This window comes from Pan paniscus, chromosome 1, assembly GCF_029289425.2.
Source record: "Pan paniscus chromosome 1, NHGRI_mPanPan1-v2.0_pri, whole genome shotgun sequence".
Lineage (NCBI taxonomy): Eukaryota > Metazoa > Chordata > Mammalia > Primates > Hominidae > Pan > Pan paniscus.
Genome location: NC_073249.2, coordinates 48,232,379 through 48,247,742, shown reverse-complemented (window position 1 = coordinate 48,247,742; position 15,364 = coordinate 48,232,379). Strand labels below are relative to the sequence as shown.

The window sequence follows — 15,364 nt, the reverse complement described above, 5'->3', positions numbered from 1 at the left end:
CGCCTTGGCCTCCCAAAGTGCTGGGATTACAGGTGTGAGCCACCACGCCCAGTCAAGTTCTGTTCCTTTTACATCATACGAGACAGGGTGAAGAATGTCATTTCTGATCTTTTCCGTCATTGGCTGCAGGGGTCTTCATCTCTGTTCCAGATACCAGCCAAGCAGTGCGCTCACCCCTTTGCTGGGGATCTCCGCCCCTTCATATTCGCAGAAAGATGAAGTGTACTCTGCCATCGTCTGAAAATCAGGTTTTGTGTGTGTGAAGTTGAGACACATTGAGACGTTTGGTTACTAGTTGAATCCTTAGTAAAGTGAACAGTCACTCCTAATCTTTTATAAATGTTCATATACTGGACTTATAGTTTGGCTTATTTATAGTTAACAACAGTTGTCCCGAAAACCACCAAAGCCAGTTTGGATCATCTGCAGGACTTACCCAAGCCTCAGAGAAATATAGCACTCAATGTTTCCCCCAGGGCATGTGGTTTTACAGGGGAGACCTGGCAATGTTAGGCACCAATTTCTGGCCTGGTTATTCTTGCTAAGTTAATACACCCACCTGCCCACCTTTGGAAAGTGCTGCTTTTGTGTGCCTCTTGAAATAAGAGCATCCCCATCCTGAAAGAATAAAATAGCCAACTGTAGCTTCCACAGCAGTACTTGACCCTGGTAGGCACTGAGCAGCTGTCTAGTAAATGACCCAGTAGAAATGTTGTCAGTACCAACTCCTCTGTCCCAGCCTTGCATCTGGGGGCACATCTATCGCTTGCTAGCCCTACCACAAACTTCCTAAGTGCACTTGCTCAGGACCCCACAACCCACTTGGTCCCCTCAGCTGTGTCCCTTGTTTCCAATGCCAACCAGAGTCTCTGCTCCTCCTGGGAGCCCCATCTGCAGGTCACCCCAGTCCCATCCCCTTTACGCTTCTGTCTCGGAACTTTGGCAAACTGTTGCAAACTGACCCCCCATCTCACGTCGTTCTCTTGCCTCCCACACCTCTCCAAGAACCCAGCATGGGGGCCCACACAAAGGTTTTTTTTTTTTTTTTTGAGACGGAGTCTTGCTTTGTCCCCCAGGCTGGAGTGCAGTGGCGCGATCTCGGCTCACTGCAAGCTCCGCTTGCCGGGTTCACGCCATTCTCCTGCCTCAGCCTCCCGAGTAGCTGGGACTACAGGTGCTCGCCACCATGCCCAGCAAATTTTTTGTATTTTTTTTAGTAGAGATGGGGTTTCACCGTGTTAGCCAGGATGGTCTTGATCTCCTGACCTCGTGATCCGCCCGCCTTGGCCTCCCAATGTGCTGGGATTACAGGCTTGAGCCACCGTGCCCAGCCCACAAAGGTTCTTAATCCATGTTTATTTGGACAACCCTGAAGACACCAGATCAGCTCGGTCCCTCTAGATGCCTTGCCTCTGCCTGGGTCTTGGACATGCCCTGCACCGCACATCCATACTGGAGCTGACGCAGTGCCGGGCTCCCCTGGATGTCCCTGTTGAAGCTGCTGGCACTTCCTTCCATATGGGGCAGCTCGTTTTCTAGCTGCCCCCACCCACCCCTCTCCTAATACCTGTTGGTTTTCATTTGGGGATACTTACAGGTTTTGCAGGGAGCGCTATTTACTGTGTCTGTAGGATATTAGGATGAATCACGCACTGTTCCGTTTCAGAGGAACTGCCCATAAACATGAAGTAAAATCTCAGGATAACTCCCAAGGGCCAGTTCACCCTGTGCTCCTTGCCCCAGCCTACCCACCTCTTTCCTAATCAGGTGAAGAGGACTTCCAGCAAGCCGTGGCCTTGGCCTGATTGCACTGTGGCTGGCTCTGCCACGGCCACCTGGACTTACCAAGGCTCTGCCTGTCTGGACCTAGCAAAACGCAATGCTCTCTGTCCCCTCTGGGATACTACATTTACCAGGTCACTTGTGAAAAATTCCTAGTTCCCTAAATCTCTTAAAAACCAGAAAGTGAGAGAAATAAAACAATTTAATGATGGCTTCCTTGATTTACACACAACTCTAAGACAAGAGAAGGACAAAATTTTCTCTCCATGCATTGGTACAACGAAGTTCAGGGACAAGAGGCAACCCAAGTACAGGGGCTGTGGTGTTCAGATCCACGCTCAGCCTCGAGTCTCACATTCCAACCAACCGTCTGGCTCAGTGACTGTGGACCCTGGGGAGAGGAGGGACTGCCCAGACCCCTCAAGTGCAGGTGAGGGGACCGGCAGCAGAGTATGCATGGGCACTCCATGCCCCAGTGCGAGAAGTGCACAGGGGACAGCGAACACCAGCTTCCAGTGCACCCTGAAGACCCAGTGGGCTCAGGGGGCCCAGCTCTCCCATCAGAGCTGTCCTCAGGGCTGGAGCTGGGGCTGGGGCTGAGGCGCTGGGGCTGAGGCGCTGGGGCTGGGAGGGAGGTGGTGATAAGAACCACTGCAGAAAGGAACACATGCTGAATGCTGGGCCATGCTTTCCTCCCAGACACTGAGTTCCTGAAGACCCAGCTTTATCTTCCAAGGGTAACAACATTCCTAAGACTCAGAGCTGGAAGGCAGCAAGAGTGGAGCCAGGAGAGACAGATCGCATCCACTCCTGAGGCTGCCTCGAATGTCTCCATTCCCTTCTGGCCTGCCTTCCCCCTCCCTTCAACCCCAAAGACCCAAGAAGACAACAGAGATCAGAGACCGCATCCCTCTTCCCTAATCAAAATAGCCAAGTACAACATTTCTAAAGTTAGGGAGAAGGAGGAAAAATGCCACAGGCTTTTAAAGGGAAGACTGGAACCGAGGGAAGGGAGAAGTAGCCCCCTGCTTTGTCCAGCCTGGAAGCTGGCAGCCATGGTGTTGGGGCCTTGACCCAACCACACCAGCCCAACTAGCTGAGCATCTTGTGCCGATCGAAGACTGTCTTCCGCTGCTCCTGCACCTGCAGCTTCCACCGCTGCTGGGCACCTTCCACACGCTCCAGGACTGTGTTTGCTCGGGGTCCCCCGAGGGATGCAGCAGCTGCTGCCATAGAGCGAGCATCCTGTAGTGGGAAGAAAAAAAGAGAAGATCTGGCACGGTAAGCCAGAAGGGTCTTGGATCCTGAAAGTCTGACATGGAAAGAACGAACCCCAAAGCCTTACCTTCCCCAGACTGGGAGGCTGGGCCTCCCCAAGTGCTGCGGGCTGAGGACCTTGCCTTGTCATCTGCAGAGCTGAACACAGTGTGCCAGGTCTGCTGGAGGCCTTAGTGTCTGTAGCATCTGCAGGATGGGGCCCCTGCCCCTCCCTGGGGCCTGGGAAAGGAAGCACTCCAGGAAGAGTAGGTTCTGCTGGGGCTCCAGTTACTGCCACACAGCTAGCTCAAGTGAGGTTCCCAGCCTGAACCCACCCCTCACCATGCCCCATTCCACTATTTCTAACTCTCAAGAAGGATGCTAAGTATAGGCTTCAAGACCTCACTTAGGCAGAGGACTTGATGACATCTGTTGTTTCAGCAATGCACCGAGGTGCCCCCAGGGCTAGTACTAGGCTAGAGAACTCCCCTGCCCTCCACGCCATTGCCCAGGGGACGGGAAGAAGGCCCAGGGGCTAGGGTCTGGCTACCCTGAGATGGCAGCACATCTGCTCCAGATGGGAGGGGGCCTACTGAGGAGTCTGCATAGATCCAGATCCATGGGATCTTAGTTTCCCTGGGAAAGAGGGATGTGACATCACTCAGGGAGTCTGACAGGGATGGAAATTCAGAGCCGCCCCAGCATTCCCTTTGCAGAGCCCTCTCTGGCCCATTCCCTCCTTTGATAGCTGAGGACAGCTCAGCTTCCTCCCTATCTGACTCTGCTGATCCCCTTCCCCTTTGCTTTCAGAACTGTTGCTGCCGTCAAAAGCATCCTCCCCTAATTACCACTTCTCTGCCTCTGAAGCTCCGGAGCCTCTGCATTTCCTGCAGGACCTGAACCTGATCTTTGGAGAGAATTAGAGCTGAGGGCCAGGCCCACACCCCCGTGGGGATTTCCTCCCTAGCTTTCCCTGCCTCTCATCTCCTGCCACACATCTCTTAAGGGATTAGTGCACTTCTCTAAGCCCAGAGCCGCCCAGTAAATGCAACTTTGCTTCTAATGCCCCAAGCTGGCACGGCTTCTGTCACCATGCAGCTGCTACGCTGGGGCGAAGGGGGGTGGTGAGGTGAGGGTAGGGTGGACAGAGAACAAGCTGCCAGTGAGGAGGCTGGGAGAGGGTTCATCATCGTCCTCTCAGAGCTCTGAGGACTTCATCTTGTGAGTGCTCCTCTCTAAGCTGCGTTAGAGATGGACACTGCCTTCTGGGAGCCTCCCGCCCAGGTCCTGAGGAAGGCTTCCTGTGCCAGGCTAGGTGAGGCTCAGGCAATGCCTGAAAGGCAGGTGTGGCCGTGTCAGGCAGGGGGCATACTGAGCTTGGAATTAGGACCCCTGGGTTCTGTTCCTGGGCTGGGGACCACCTGCCCCTTCCAGCCTCAGACTCCCCTAGGCTCGCGTCCCAGGTGGAACTACAGATCCACAGCGGGGGCTGGGAAGGAGACATGGCCTCAGTCACTTCTGAGGCTATGTGTCCCTGAACAAGTTACTTTATTTCTCCAAGCTTCAATTTAATGTAGTAAATGTAGTCATTGAGACTTTTTTCTGCTATACGGTCATTAGGAATTATAGTTACCAAATTATCTAACACACACACACACACACAGAGTGAAAAGAAGTTTCATAAAACAATACTTAGTGTAATGCATTCTGATATTCTTTGCTCTGTTCCATTCCATTTTTTTAAAAATCCTGGTCATGACTCACAAAATTCATTTCATGACCTAATGGCTTGCTTGAAATACACTGGTTTAAGATTAGTAGATGGGTATGGCAAAGTTAAATAACACACATATAAAGCACTTACTATCCTGGCTGTCACAGAGCTAGGGCTCAAGAAATGTTTGGTTTCTTTCTTCCCTAGGAGCGATGACTAATATCAGAGCCTAGCTCTGGAAGCCACTAGGCAGTAAGGCTGGCGGCCGGCTGCCAGGAGAAAGCCTGTGAAAACTGCCATGGCTGCTGCCCCTCCTTCCAGTTCCATGCCTTCCCTGTTCACTGTGCTGACTGAGCTGGCCACAGTGCTAAGACCAAGCCTCCACCCAGTCCTGCCTCAGTGTGGCCATCTACATGAGGTGGGCACTAAAGACCCATCTGGGAAGCTATTGGCCCACCGGGACTTGGCTCTGGGGGCTGGATTGCCTTCTCTTCTTCTTTCCATTCCCAATCTCATCCCTTCTGGGACCGTCTTTCTCATGACAGGGCTCCAGTGTGTGTGTGGAGTGGGGTGCTAGGCTTGGAAGGGTGGGGCAGCTTTAGCCCTGCCCTCCTTCCACTGCTCTGCATCTCAGGGGAGCGTCTTGAGAAGGGGAAGCCAGGGAGAGCCCAGAGCAGAGCATTAAGGGAACATGCTGAAATTCACCACATTACCACAGTATCATTTGTTTTCCCTTCATGTAAAGTCTTAACAAACAGCTCCTAAGTGGGGGAAAGCTGCCACTGAGAGGCTGAGTTTCCATCGCTAATAGTCTGATTAAAAGGTATTAAAGACTCCACATCTGTTTCAGAGACAGCCCAGAGTGGGGCCTCATCCTTGCTTGCTCTGCAGCAAGTATGGTGGGTGGAAGTGGGAGAAATGCCACCAGTTCCTCCCCTCTCCCTCTGAGGCTGGGCCTCCGGTTAACTCGGGAGCAGAAGGGCAGTTAGGAGGGGAGGCGGGTGGAGCCCCTCCCAATCAGAAAAAGAGCTTGGACATGGATGGATTCCCAGGAGGTCCCCGGGGGGACCAGACCAGTGTGACTATGACAAGTGCCACTATGTGCCAGGCGCTCTGCTAGGCACTTTACACAGATTATTCCCAGGCTTACAACACTGGCAAATGGGTAAAACCATCCCCTATTGTAGCTGCAGAAACTGAGGCTCTGAAAGATGAATCATCTTGCTGCCCAAGGCTGCATGGCTGTTTAGTGGCCAAGTCGGAATTTGAACCCATGTACGTATATCTCTTATCCTAGGACCCAGCTGGATCCTTCTTTGGCTGGTTTCTCCTAAGAGGGAGCCAGCATGGACAACCAAAGAGACAGGCTGGTATATTTCCCCACAGCTAGAGCAAGAACAAAGCACCTCTAAAGGAACCAATGCTCAGGACATCAAGCGAGGCCCTCCTCTCCAGCACTGGGAGGACCCAAGTAACTGTGTGGATAAGCCCCAGCTGATCAAACTAGCCCTGAGCCCTTCAGGCCGTCCCAGATGAAACCCTCTTCAGTCTGCCCAGAAGCACTGGTTCTGAGCTGGCACTGGACTTGGCCAAAGCCTGATGACAAGGAGACAGGGAGAGTGAGAACCCCACCTCAGGCGGCTCTCCTCTCTCTGGCTGCTCCTCCTCCCTCCTCCCCAATTCCAGGCACAGGAGCATGACCAGGCGGTCTCGTCACTTACCAGCCACTCAGCAAAGCATGGTCCTAGTGCAAAGCCCTTTAGCAAGAGGACTATACAGCCTCTCTGAGTTTTCCATGTTTGACCCAAATCCTTGCTGCTGTTGCTGAGTCCCACTGCACCTCTGCTGCGAGGCTCTCCCTGACCCTTGAACGCTGCGGCTAGGGCCACCTTCCTATGACACACCAACTCATGCTGTTTCCCTGCCCAAAAACCCCAGCTGGGACACACCTGCTCACAAATAAAACCCTCCTGGGCCTGACATTCAAGGGCACTCCCAGCCTCACCTCCCCCCTGACCCCCCAGCCCAGCCTCTGGCCACACTGGTCCATGCGTCCTCTGTCTACCTGCGGTGATCCTCACTCAGGCCCTTGTGCACGCTGCCCCTCAGGCTTCCCTCCAGCAATCATGATGCTACTTAAGTATTAACACCTGATTGAAATAGCGCATTCTTAAGGATGAGCAAACACTTGTAAAGCTTCCATACACACGATCACAACAGTTATGCTGAGGTAAAAATGATTATGTGTATTCCAGACTTAGAAAACTAAACCAGGAGGTTAGCACCAAGGATAGTAAATGGCAGGGCTCGGCCCCTCCCAGGACTGTGATTAACCACAATGCTGTGCTGCCCCACTGGAGGCTCTAGAAGCGTCTGTTGAACCGCACATGTTTCTATTCTGCCCTCAGGGGAGGAGGCCGACTGGATTGCCCTCATCAGTGTGTCTGTTCTGTGTTTCACTGTCAGCTTCCCAGGGCTGGGGTCCTCAGAACACAGCTGCCACCCATGTGCAGACAGGAGGGGAGACTGCTCCTCAGTGGCCCGAGTCTTCTCCCCAGGGCCTGCATGTTCCAGTTCCCATCATCATCATCACCTTTCCTTGATTTCCCTGTATACTCTCTCCCAAAGGGGGCCCAGAACGCTACCCACTGCCCCAGCAGGGTGAGCACTTTGAAGACCTCTTCAGAGCTTGGGCCCATGCTGTGAGCAGCGACATCCCCAGCCTCAGAGAAACCATGTGTCTCTCTTCAAAGAGGGCCCAACCTGCACATCTAAAACAGCTCTGTTTGCCGTTTCTGCCCCAGCAAACATGCTTGCTTCCTCCTTTCAAAGGACGTCTGAGCCCAGGGATTACGCCTAATGCTGCTGGAATCCCAGGGGAGGCAGCGCCCAGCAATCAGGGCCTACTGAGGCTCTGCCAGCGCTTTCAAAGGGAACATGACAAGCTTTCATCTCCCTCCATGAACGGGGCTGAGGCTAAGGGGGAGGCCTCCTCTTCCTCTTCCAGTTCTTTACCCCCTGGGCAGGAGAGCTCCTGGTCACAGGAATTGGGGAGAAGGAACCAAGGGGTCCCTAACCCTGAAAAAATGCCCTGACCTCCAGATCTCACCCCTAACTGGGTCCCAGACTCCTGGGGCGTAGGGCCTGAAAGCTCCTGGAGCCTAGACAGAATTTTCCTTCTAAAGTCATCGAGTTGTACAGGCCTAGGCAAACTTTCAAGGAACCCAAGAGGCCATGTCCTGACTTTGTTCCTCTTGGGGTGAAACCCAGAGACATGGCTACAGCCTAGGTGCTGCTGCCGCTCAGCTGAGTGCCTGCCCCCCAGCCCCATGTTTCCCCACATCCCTTTCCTCTGTGCACTGAGAGGGGCAGTAGATTATCCCTCGTCGTCCAGGACTAGGGCCCCCAGTCTCTGTAAAGACAAGCTCCTTGGGTTCTGTCCAGCCCCAATGCCCTGTTCATCCTCCCTGCAGTTCAGCGGTCACTCTCCCAACCACCCTGAGCGGGCACTGAAAATCCCCCTCTGCCAGGAAGCCTTCCTTCCCAGACTAACACAAAGAGAAGGGTAACTTTCCGACCCCTTGTCTAGTAAAGAGGGGCCTCCCAAGGCACCTGACTTTTCAGCTGACCACCCGTCTTATGAAGCCAGATCTTACTGCCAGCCTTTACGTTTCCTGCTGGTTCACCTGCTTTTGGCCGTCTTGGGGCTTAAACCCCCGAGGGCAGACATAAGGTCTGTGCAAATCTCAACACTGTGCCACCTGCAGGTTTTCTGAATACACTGAGAAAAGCAGAGTTGCTGAACCACAGACATCTGTGACCTGGAGACCACACAGAATCACAGAAGGTGAGGGGATAGAGAGATGATGCCAAAGAACGGGACTGGGGGCACTTCCTTACCCAGCCAAGGGCACCCAATGAGATCTACCTGCCCCAGGCCACAACCAGCGAGAGTTGGCTGCACCCTAGGTCAGGGTATCAAAGAGATTAAACACAACTTTTTATGAGCTTTTAGAACCTCAGGTGAGAGGTGAGGGCGTGTCATCCTGTCCATCCCAGGGCCGCAACTTCCCCTACAGGAGGGAGCATGGCTCGCCAGCTTCTATGTGCTGCAGCCTATCACAGCCTACTGTCCTCCCAGGCAGTCCTGCCACAGGTTACCAAATCTAGCCCTTCTTCCTCCCAAGGCCCCCTCATACAAACAGGCTTCAAATGAGGAGCACTCCAGGTCTCCTGGGGGTAAGAGAGACCTGGGTTCATACCCAGGGACAGCAAGCTGCTCTCCCCAAGCTGCCCTCCCTCTGGCTCCCTGGCTAGGATGGCAGGAGACATAACAAGGCCATGCCCCAGAGCCATGCATTCCACGGAAATCATTGGGCTGCATCTCTCAATTACTACCCCAGCCAGGACTGCAATTACCACATTACCCCTAATCGCTGAGTGTTTATTAGCGATGCTCCTCCCCTATCAGAGCTGCTATTACTCTACATTAATAACCAGGTAGGCACACGAGGTTTCCTCTTGAACACAGACCACCCAACTGCCAGTGCCACCACCTCCCAGGCCCCAGCTTCAATGGGGCGAGGCTCATCCCCTCTGCTCCACCTTCGGCCAAACTCATGTCAGCAGGAGGCTGGGGGCAAACTGGGAGCAGTCCAGGCATGTGCGCAGGGTGGGGCAACACAGCCCTCGAGAGCAGCCAGGCTCCCTCCCTGACCTGCCCTTCTCTTCGCTGTTCATGCTGGCCCAGACCCACATCACCCAGGCAGCTTCACACTTAGACTTGAGCCCCTGGGTCCTCTTTTTGGTGAGGAACTGGCTCATGGTCTTGCAAGGGAGCCCAGCCCACCTACCCCACAGTTAGACCACGCTGTCTACAGGAAGACTCCCAGCCTCCTCCTCATATTGTGTTAAATCTCTCTGTCCCTGGATGAAGCCAAGCTGTCTCCTACAAACTTCTGAAGGCAGCTATCATGCGTCTCCTTTAGTTGTTTTTCTTTTCCTTTAAGCTAAATGACTCTCAGTTTCTTCAACTAATTCTCTGAGGCCTAGCTGAGGCGCTTCCCCACTAGATATTCCTTATGCATACGCATGAGTTCACTCAGGGCATCCCTCCATCAGTCAATAAACAGGAGTATCTTCCAGCAGCAAGGCCCTGGGGACAGAGCTCAGAGTGGAAGCAGCAGCCAACCCCGCCTGCCTTGGCTCCACGCCTCTAAGCAGCCAGCTCTGCTGTCTCGTGCACCCAGCTAGCTGGTACATGAGCGCATAAAGGGGGAGCCCGAGGCACACGGGGCTGTGCAGTCCTCACTCAGGCAAGATTCCCCTAGACCACCTGGGGAGTGCAGGTCTCATCACAACTCTGCTCAGCATGGAGGTACACCACATCTCACTCCCACGAAGAGCCCTTCACCTGAGCCCTCCTGTCCCCCCGGGTTTCCTCGCCATGGTGTCCACAACTTTTTAGTATGAGGATGAATGGGAAGACGGTGACAGCGCTTGTTAACTGCGCTGGGCCTGGTCCAAGCCCTGCCAGCTCCCCACCATTGCATGAACTCCTGGAGGCCTTGCAGGCTGTCTGGGGTCAGTGGTTCCCCACTTTCCTTGTCAGATAAAGCCAAACTCCCTTAGCTTGACATTTGGGACTTTTAATAATGTGACCTAAATCTACTGGCCAGCTCTCTTTGCCACTATTCAAACATCCCTACCCTATCCTTGCAACGCTCAAAATTCCTCACACATACTTGGCAATGTCCCCTGCCCGGCACCACTGTCTCATTCCTCTTCCGCTCTTGAAATCCTACATTTCTCCCCAGACCCTGGAGCTCTGGTTTGCATTGAGCAAGTGTTTAACAGATGTTTGTGGAATCACTGGACAAACAAATTAACCTGCTGCCGTCCAGTCCACCAGCAGCTTGTCACCAATGTCTGAGCACGCGGGGGATATCATGTGTATCTATGTGTGACTGGCTCTGGCTGGCTGCGCCCCCTCTGCCTGGAAGCACAGTGCAGCAGGATGACATGGCTCCCCCGGCTTGTACATGGAGACTGCTTGATGCCTGGTGTCCTGCTTCATCTGGAAGGGCAAAGGGCAGGTCCCTGCTGAGTCTGGGTGATGTGTACGACACTGACCAGAAGAGCAACTTGAAGCATTTTGGGGAGGTGGGACCTGGACCTAGGTGACGCTCCTCTGGGTTTTGCCCTGGGGACGGATGCACATGCAGGGACCCAGGGCCTGGGCACTCAAAGCCCTCTTACCTCATTCTCCTCCTCATTGTGCAATTGCTCAGTGTATGCATCCGGCTTGCGGATCAGAGGGTCCACCAGCATCAGGAAGGCCATGTAGAGCAACAGGGCACCCACCACGGACAGGTAGATGACAATGATGACCTGAGGAAGAGACCAGCGTGCCTATGAACCATTATCTGGGGCCAGGGCTAGAAATCCGTTGCTAGTCTTGGGCCATCTGTGTCTGGCTGGCAGTGACTCCTCAAGTGGTGCACTAAGAAAGGACTTGGAGGCAACGTGGGCTCAGAGGGAAAGCATGCCCAGAAAGGAAAGGGAGGGTCCTACTCCACAGAGGAAGCACTCTGTCCTAACTTGAGGGAGTCTGCACAGCAGGCATCAGGAGAGCAGGCAGATGACAGAGGAAGAAGTCTGGAGCCTGATGCCCTGAGAGGCTCCCAGGGCAGAGATGGGAACACAAGGGCCTCCCTGGCTGTAGAAGAGTTCATGATGAAGGGTGGAAAGCAATCAGAAACTAACAGTAAGGAAGAACAGGCTGTGGAGAGGCTGGAAAGCTGGGGCCAGGAAAAGTAAACCTGGGCTGGTGGGCTCATTGCTCCTGTGGAGAGCAGGACGGATGGGGCGCGCTGGCCCACTCATGGCATGCCCCTGAGCAGAGTGGCTAGGGCTGGTAAGAAGGTGTGTGCTGGGGGTGAAGGTCACGCCTGCCCTCCCATCAGCCCCTCTGCAGGGAGGGGAAAGCCAAGGGTAGAACAACAACTCCACGAGTCTCTTACATACACAGTGCTTCACAAGCTGGAGTCATTTTGTTTTTACAGAAAAGACAGATTTAATGAGGCAAATTCAATGTTTCTCAATGTGGGTGCTCTGGGATTTTGGGTGGGACATTTAGCATCCATGGTCCCTGTAACGGTGTTGGTAATACACCTGTTATCGGGACCACAAAAGCACCTTCACCCACCTCTAAATGCCCCCTGGGGGGGCTGTAATCATCTGATTGAGAACTGCTGGGCTAGATCACCTGCGATCCCAAGGCTACCAGATGGTGGAGGTGTGACTCAAACCCAGACTTGCTGACTCCCTCTCAAATGCTTTTCCTAATTCCACAATGCCTGGCCATTGCCGGCTTCTGATCTCAGCCCTGCCCTACCTAGACTGTGAAGAAGAGTGAAAAAAAGAACCTCAGGACTTTCAAGCTGGGTGCCCAGCTCAGCCAATAGCCAAGTTCCACTGGACCAATGTCCCACCTGATTGGGGCACCGTGTTCACGCCTGTTTAAACAGGGCAAATAATCAGACCTCACCTGTACCCCAGGAAGGCGGAAGGAGAACAGAGGCTGGGTCTTCAATAGGCTGAAGTTGAGGGGAGCCTCCTAGGTAGGAGGACTGGGGGAAATGGGAGGGATTAGGAAGTTGTATCTGATGAGGTCCCCGTGCCAGGAAGTTCCCTCCCGGCCAAACAGGGAGCAGCGGTGACATGTGGCTCTGAATTTCAGGTCTCAGGCATCTGGTCCCTGGAGGGTGAGGCCCACTGGAGCAAGTTCAGAGAAGGAGAAAGACAGTTGCAGGAGGGGCTGCCTCAGGTGGGAGGATGAAAGGAGTTGGGTCTGCACAGGGCACTGGCTGGGAGTGGTGGAGGACAGACAGCTGCTTTTTCCCTGAGTGGTGAGAACACAGAGGAGCTACAGCACAGGGCTCCCTGGAATAGGCAAGAAGGACAGCAGTGAAGACCACCGCCCCCTAACTGTGCCTCGAAAGGAGAAACCTGATGGAGGACCCAGCAGTGCCTTTAAATATGAGAATTATTTTCCAATGCTATTTATAGACTCTTCAAAGGACAAGCAGAAAAATGCTACAAACTGGAACAGAAAGGGCTACATTAGGCCAGGCATGGAGCTCACACCTACAACCCCAGCACTTCGGGAAGCCAAGGCTGGAGCACTGCTTGAGGCCAGGAGTTCGAGACCAGCCTGGGCAAGACAGTGAGACCCTGTCTCTACCAAAAATTTTAAAAATTAGCTGGGTGTGGTGATGTGCACCTGTGGTCCTAGCTAACCAGGAGGCTGAGGTGGGAGGGTTGCATGGGCCTGGGAGGTCAGAGCTGCAGTGAGCTGTGATCGTGCCACTGGACTACAGCATAGGCAACAGAGTCAGACCCAGTCTCTAAAAAACAAACAAAAAAAGAAATGGCTATGTAATCAGTGAGTACTGTGTGTGCCAGGTGCCTGGCCCAGGATTGTTAGAACCTGGACTAGGAAGCCGCACTGGGAGGCTGGGGGTCATGAGGGTCTCTGCTAGGGCGGCTTCACAGCCTCTAGAAGACACGGGAAGTTCTGCCTGGTGCAGGAATGAACAGACACCTCGTGACGTCTATGGTGATGACTGTGTCTATCATCTCTTTCCTGAATTCACCCAAATGATCAATGAGAAGAAGGTTCAGGAAAACACAAAAGAACCAATCTGAAGTTCTCCCAGCACCCAACACCCAGCCCTGGTCCACAGCTCTGATGCTTTTTAGAGGAGCTTAGTCACTTTGGAAGCTTAATTAGACTAAGCTCCAGGAGGGCAGCCCAACCTCCCCATTGGCAGCATCTTGCCCAGAATATAGCAGGCACCGAAAAGAGATTTACTGGATGAATACAAGAAGGGAGAGGAACAAAATAAACTGTAAAGAATGCAGGGAAAAAGGAGTCTCCAGCAGCTCTCCCAGGGCTCTCCCCTCTCACTGTAATGGTAACTACTGGAAAGAGAGCAGAGAAGGGAGCTGGCTCCAGGAAGGTGTGGGATGTGGGTCCCAGTGTCTGCACTAGGCCAGCCTAGAAGCCAGTCTCACAGCCATTGGAACATTCCAGAATAAAGTGAAAAACTGTGGGTGTAGGCCAGTCTGCGATTGGAGAATGGCGTGTGGGAATCCCACCGGCTTCCTGAGACCCTGGCGTTACCTTGATGGTGGTGGTGCTGCGCTCCTCGTACCTGCACTCGCACAGCAGGCAGTAGGCCTCCACATCATGGCCAGGCACTGGCATGGGCTCCACCACGTGCAGGCAGTTGCTACAACAGAGAGACAGGGCTGTCGAGGCAGGGTCACCAGGTCTTAGAGCCTCAAGACCAGAGAAGAAGGTAGCCAGGGGAGCTGAGAGGTAGGGGCTAGGCAAAGGTGAAGGGTGCTCCCAGAGAGGGCCAAGGGCTTATAAAGGATTAGGCTGGCAGAACCCCTTCCTAACCCACAGCCTCACAGCCCATGCCCTTACACATCAAAACCAGCTCTCCAAACTGCCTACAGTGCTGGCTCCAAAACCATCAACGTTCCCAGAGTTCTACCCCCAGCCGCCTTCCTCATCTCACGCTATGTTCTCCCTGCATGTGCTCATTTGTCCCAAAGGTTCAACTCAGAAGCTGACGGATCTTATATCAGAATCTCCAGCCAGGGCCGCTCTCCTCTATGAGCTACAGGAGTCACTATTTGCATGTCCCATAGAGACCATGAACTCTACACCCGCCCCTGCACACCCTTTGCCCTCAACTCCCTACTCCTGCAAACTGGCTCCCCATTTGCAATGGCAGAGAGAACACCTCTACCGTCCACTTCACTGTCCGGGTCAAACCCTGGAAATCATCTTTGACACTACCTTCCTCTCATCTAAGTAAAATCACCAAAGGCCAGTGATTTTACTTCCCTAAAAATTCCTAGAATCCATCTCCTTTATTCTCTCCCACTGCTGTGTCTTAGCTGAGGCCCTCATCCTGTCTTCCTCGGACAACCGCACCAGCCTCCGCGCTGCCCTCCTGCCTCTGGTTTGGCCTTTCTAACACATACTACCTTCCCACGGCAGCCAAGTGGTTTTCCAGAATGCAACTCTGGTCATGTCATTCCCCAGCTTAGGCCCGGTCAGTGCCTCCACAGAGCCCCTAGGGCCAATGCTAACTCAATTGCTCTGCCAGGGGTCCCAACCCACCTCACTCCAGTTCCATCTCTTGCTACGCCTCCCTCACCCACTTTCCCAACCTCCAGCCACATGGATCTGCCAGGCTGCTCTCCGAAGGAGCCACACCCACACTCTCACCAGGAGGGCATGGCTTTGCCACCTCATCTTTTAACTCTCAGCTTAGCCGCCTGTGCCCAATAGCCAGCTCCCCCCAACCCCCCGCCAATGCACTGCATTGTAATCCAATCTTTATTCGTGCTGTCTCCCCAGGAGATGTACGTTCCTTGAACACAGGGTTATGTCTTATACATCTCCATATTCCCAGTACCTAGCTGGGTGCTGGCCAGAGCAGGCTTAGTAACTACATGATTCCCAAAGGAAGAGTAGACCCACTTTCATCTAACAGCATTCTTGCGTAAGGTGGGATAAAGATCATAGGT

The 15,364-nt window shown here is 53.6% G+C and overlaps 1 protein-coding gene across 8 annotated transcripts in view; it reads right to left on the bottom strand.

Moving 5' to 3' along the window:
• Positions 1 to 1,966: 1,966 nt before the first annotated feature.
• Positions 1,967 to 15,364, bottom strand: part of TMEM9 (transmembrane protein 9) — a 36,844-nt gene continuing 23,446 nt past the window's right edge. For all 8 annotated transcript variants that reach the window (XM_057301754.2, XM_055109891.2, XM_003823042.5 and 5 more), the window contains 3 exons: positions 13,941 to 14,049; positions 11,012 to 11,143; positions 1,967 to 3,027 (listed from right to left, as the gene is read on the bottom strand). In XM_057301754.2, the coding sequence (XP_057157737.1) occupies positions 2,875 to 3,027; positions 11,012 to 11,143; positions 13,941 to 14,049 (394 nt within the window). In that variant the 3' untranslated portion in view covers positions 1,967 to 2,874. The remainder of the gene's footprint in view (positions 3,028 to 11,011; positions 11,144 to 13,940; positions 14,050 to 15,364) is intronic.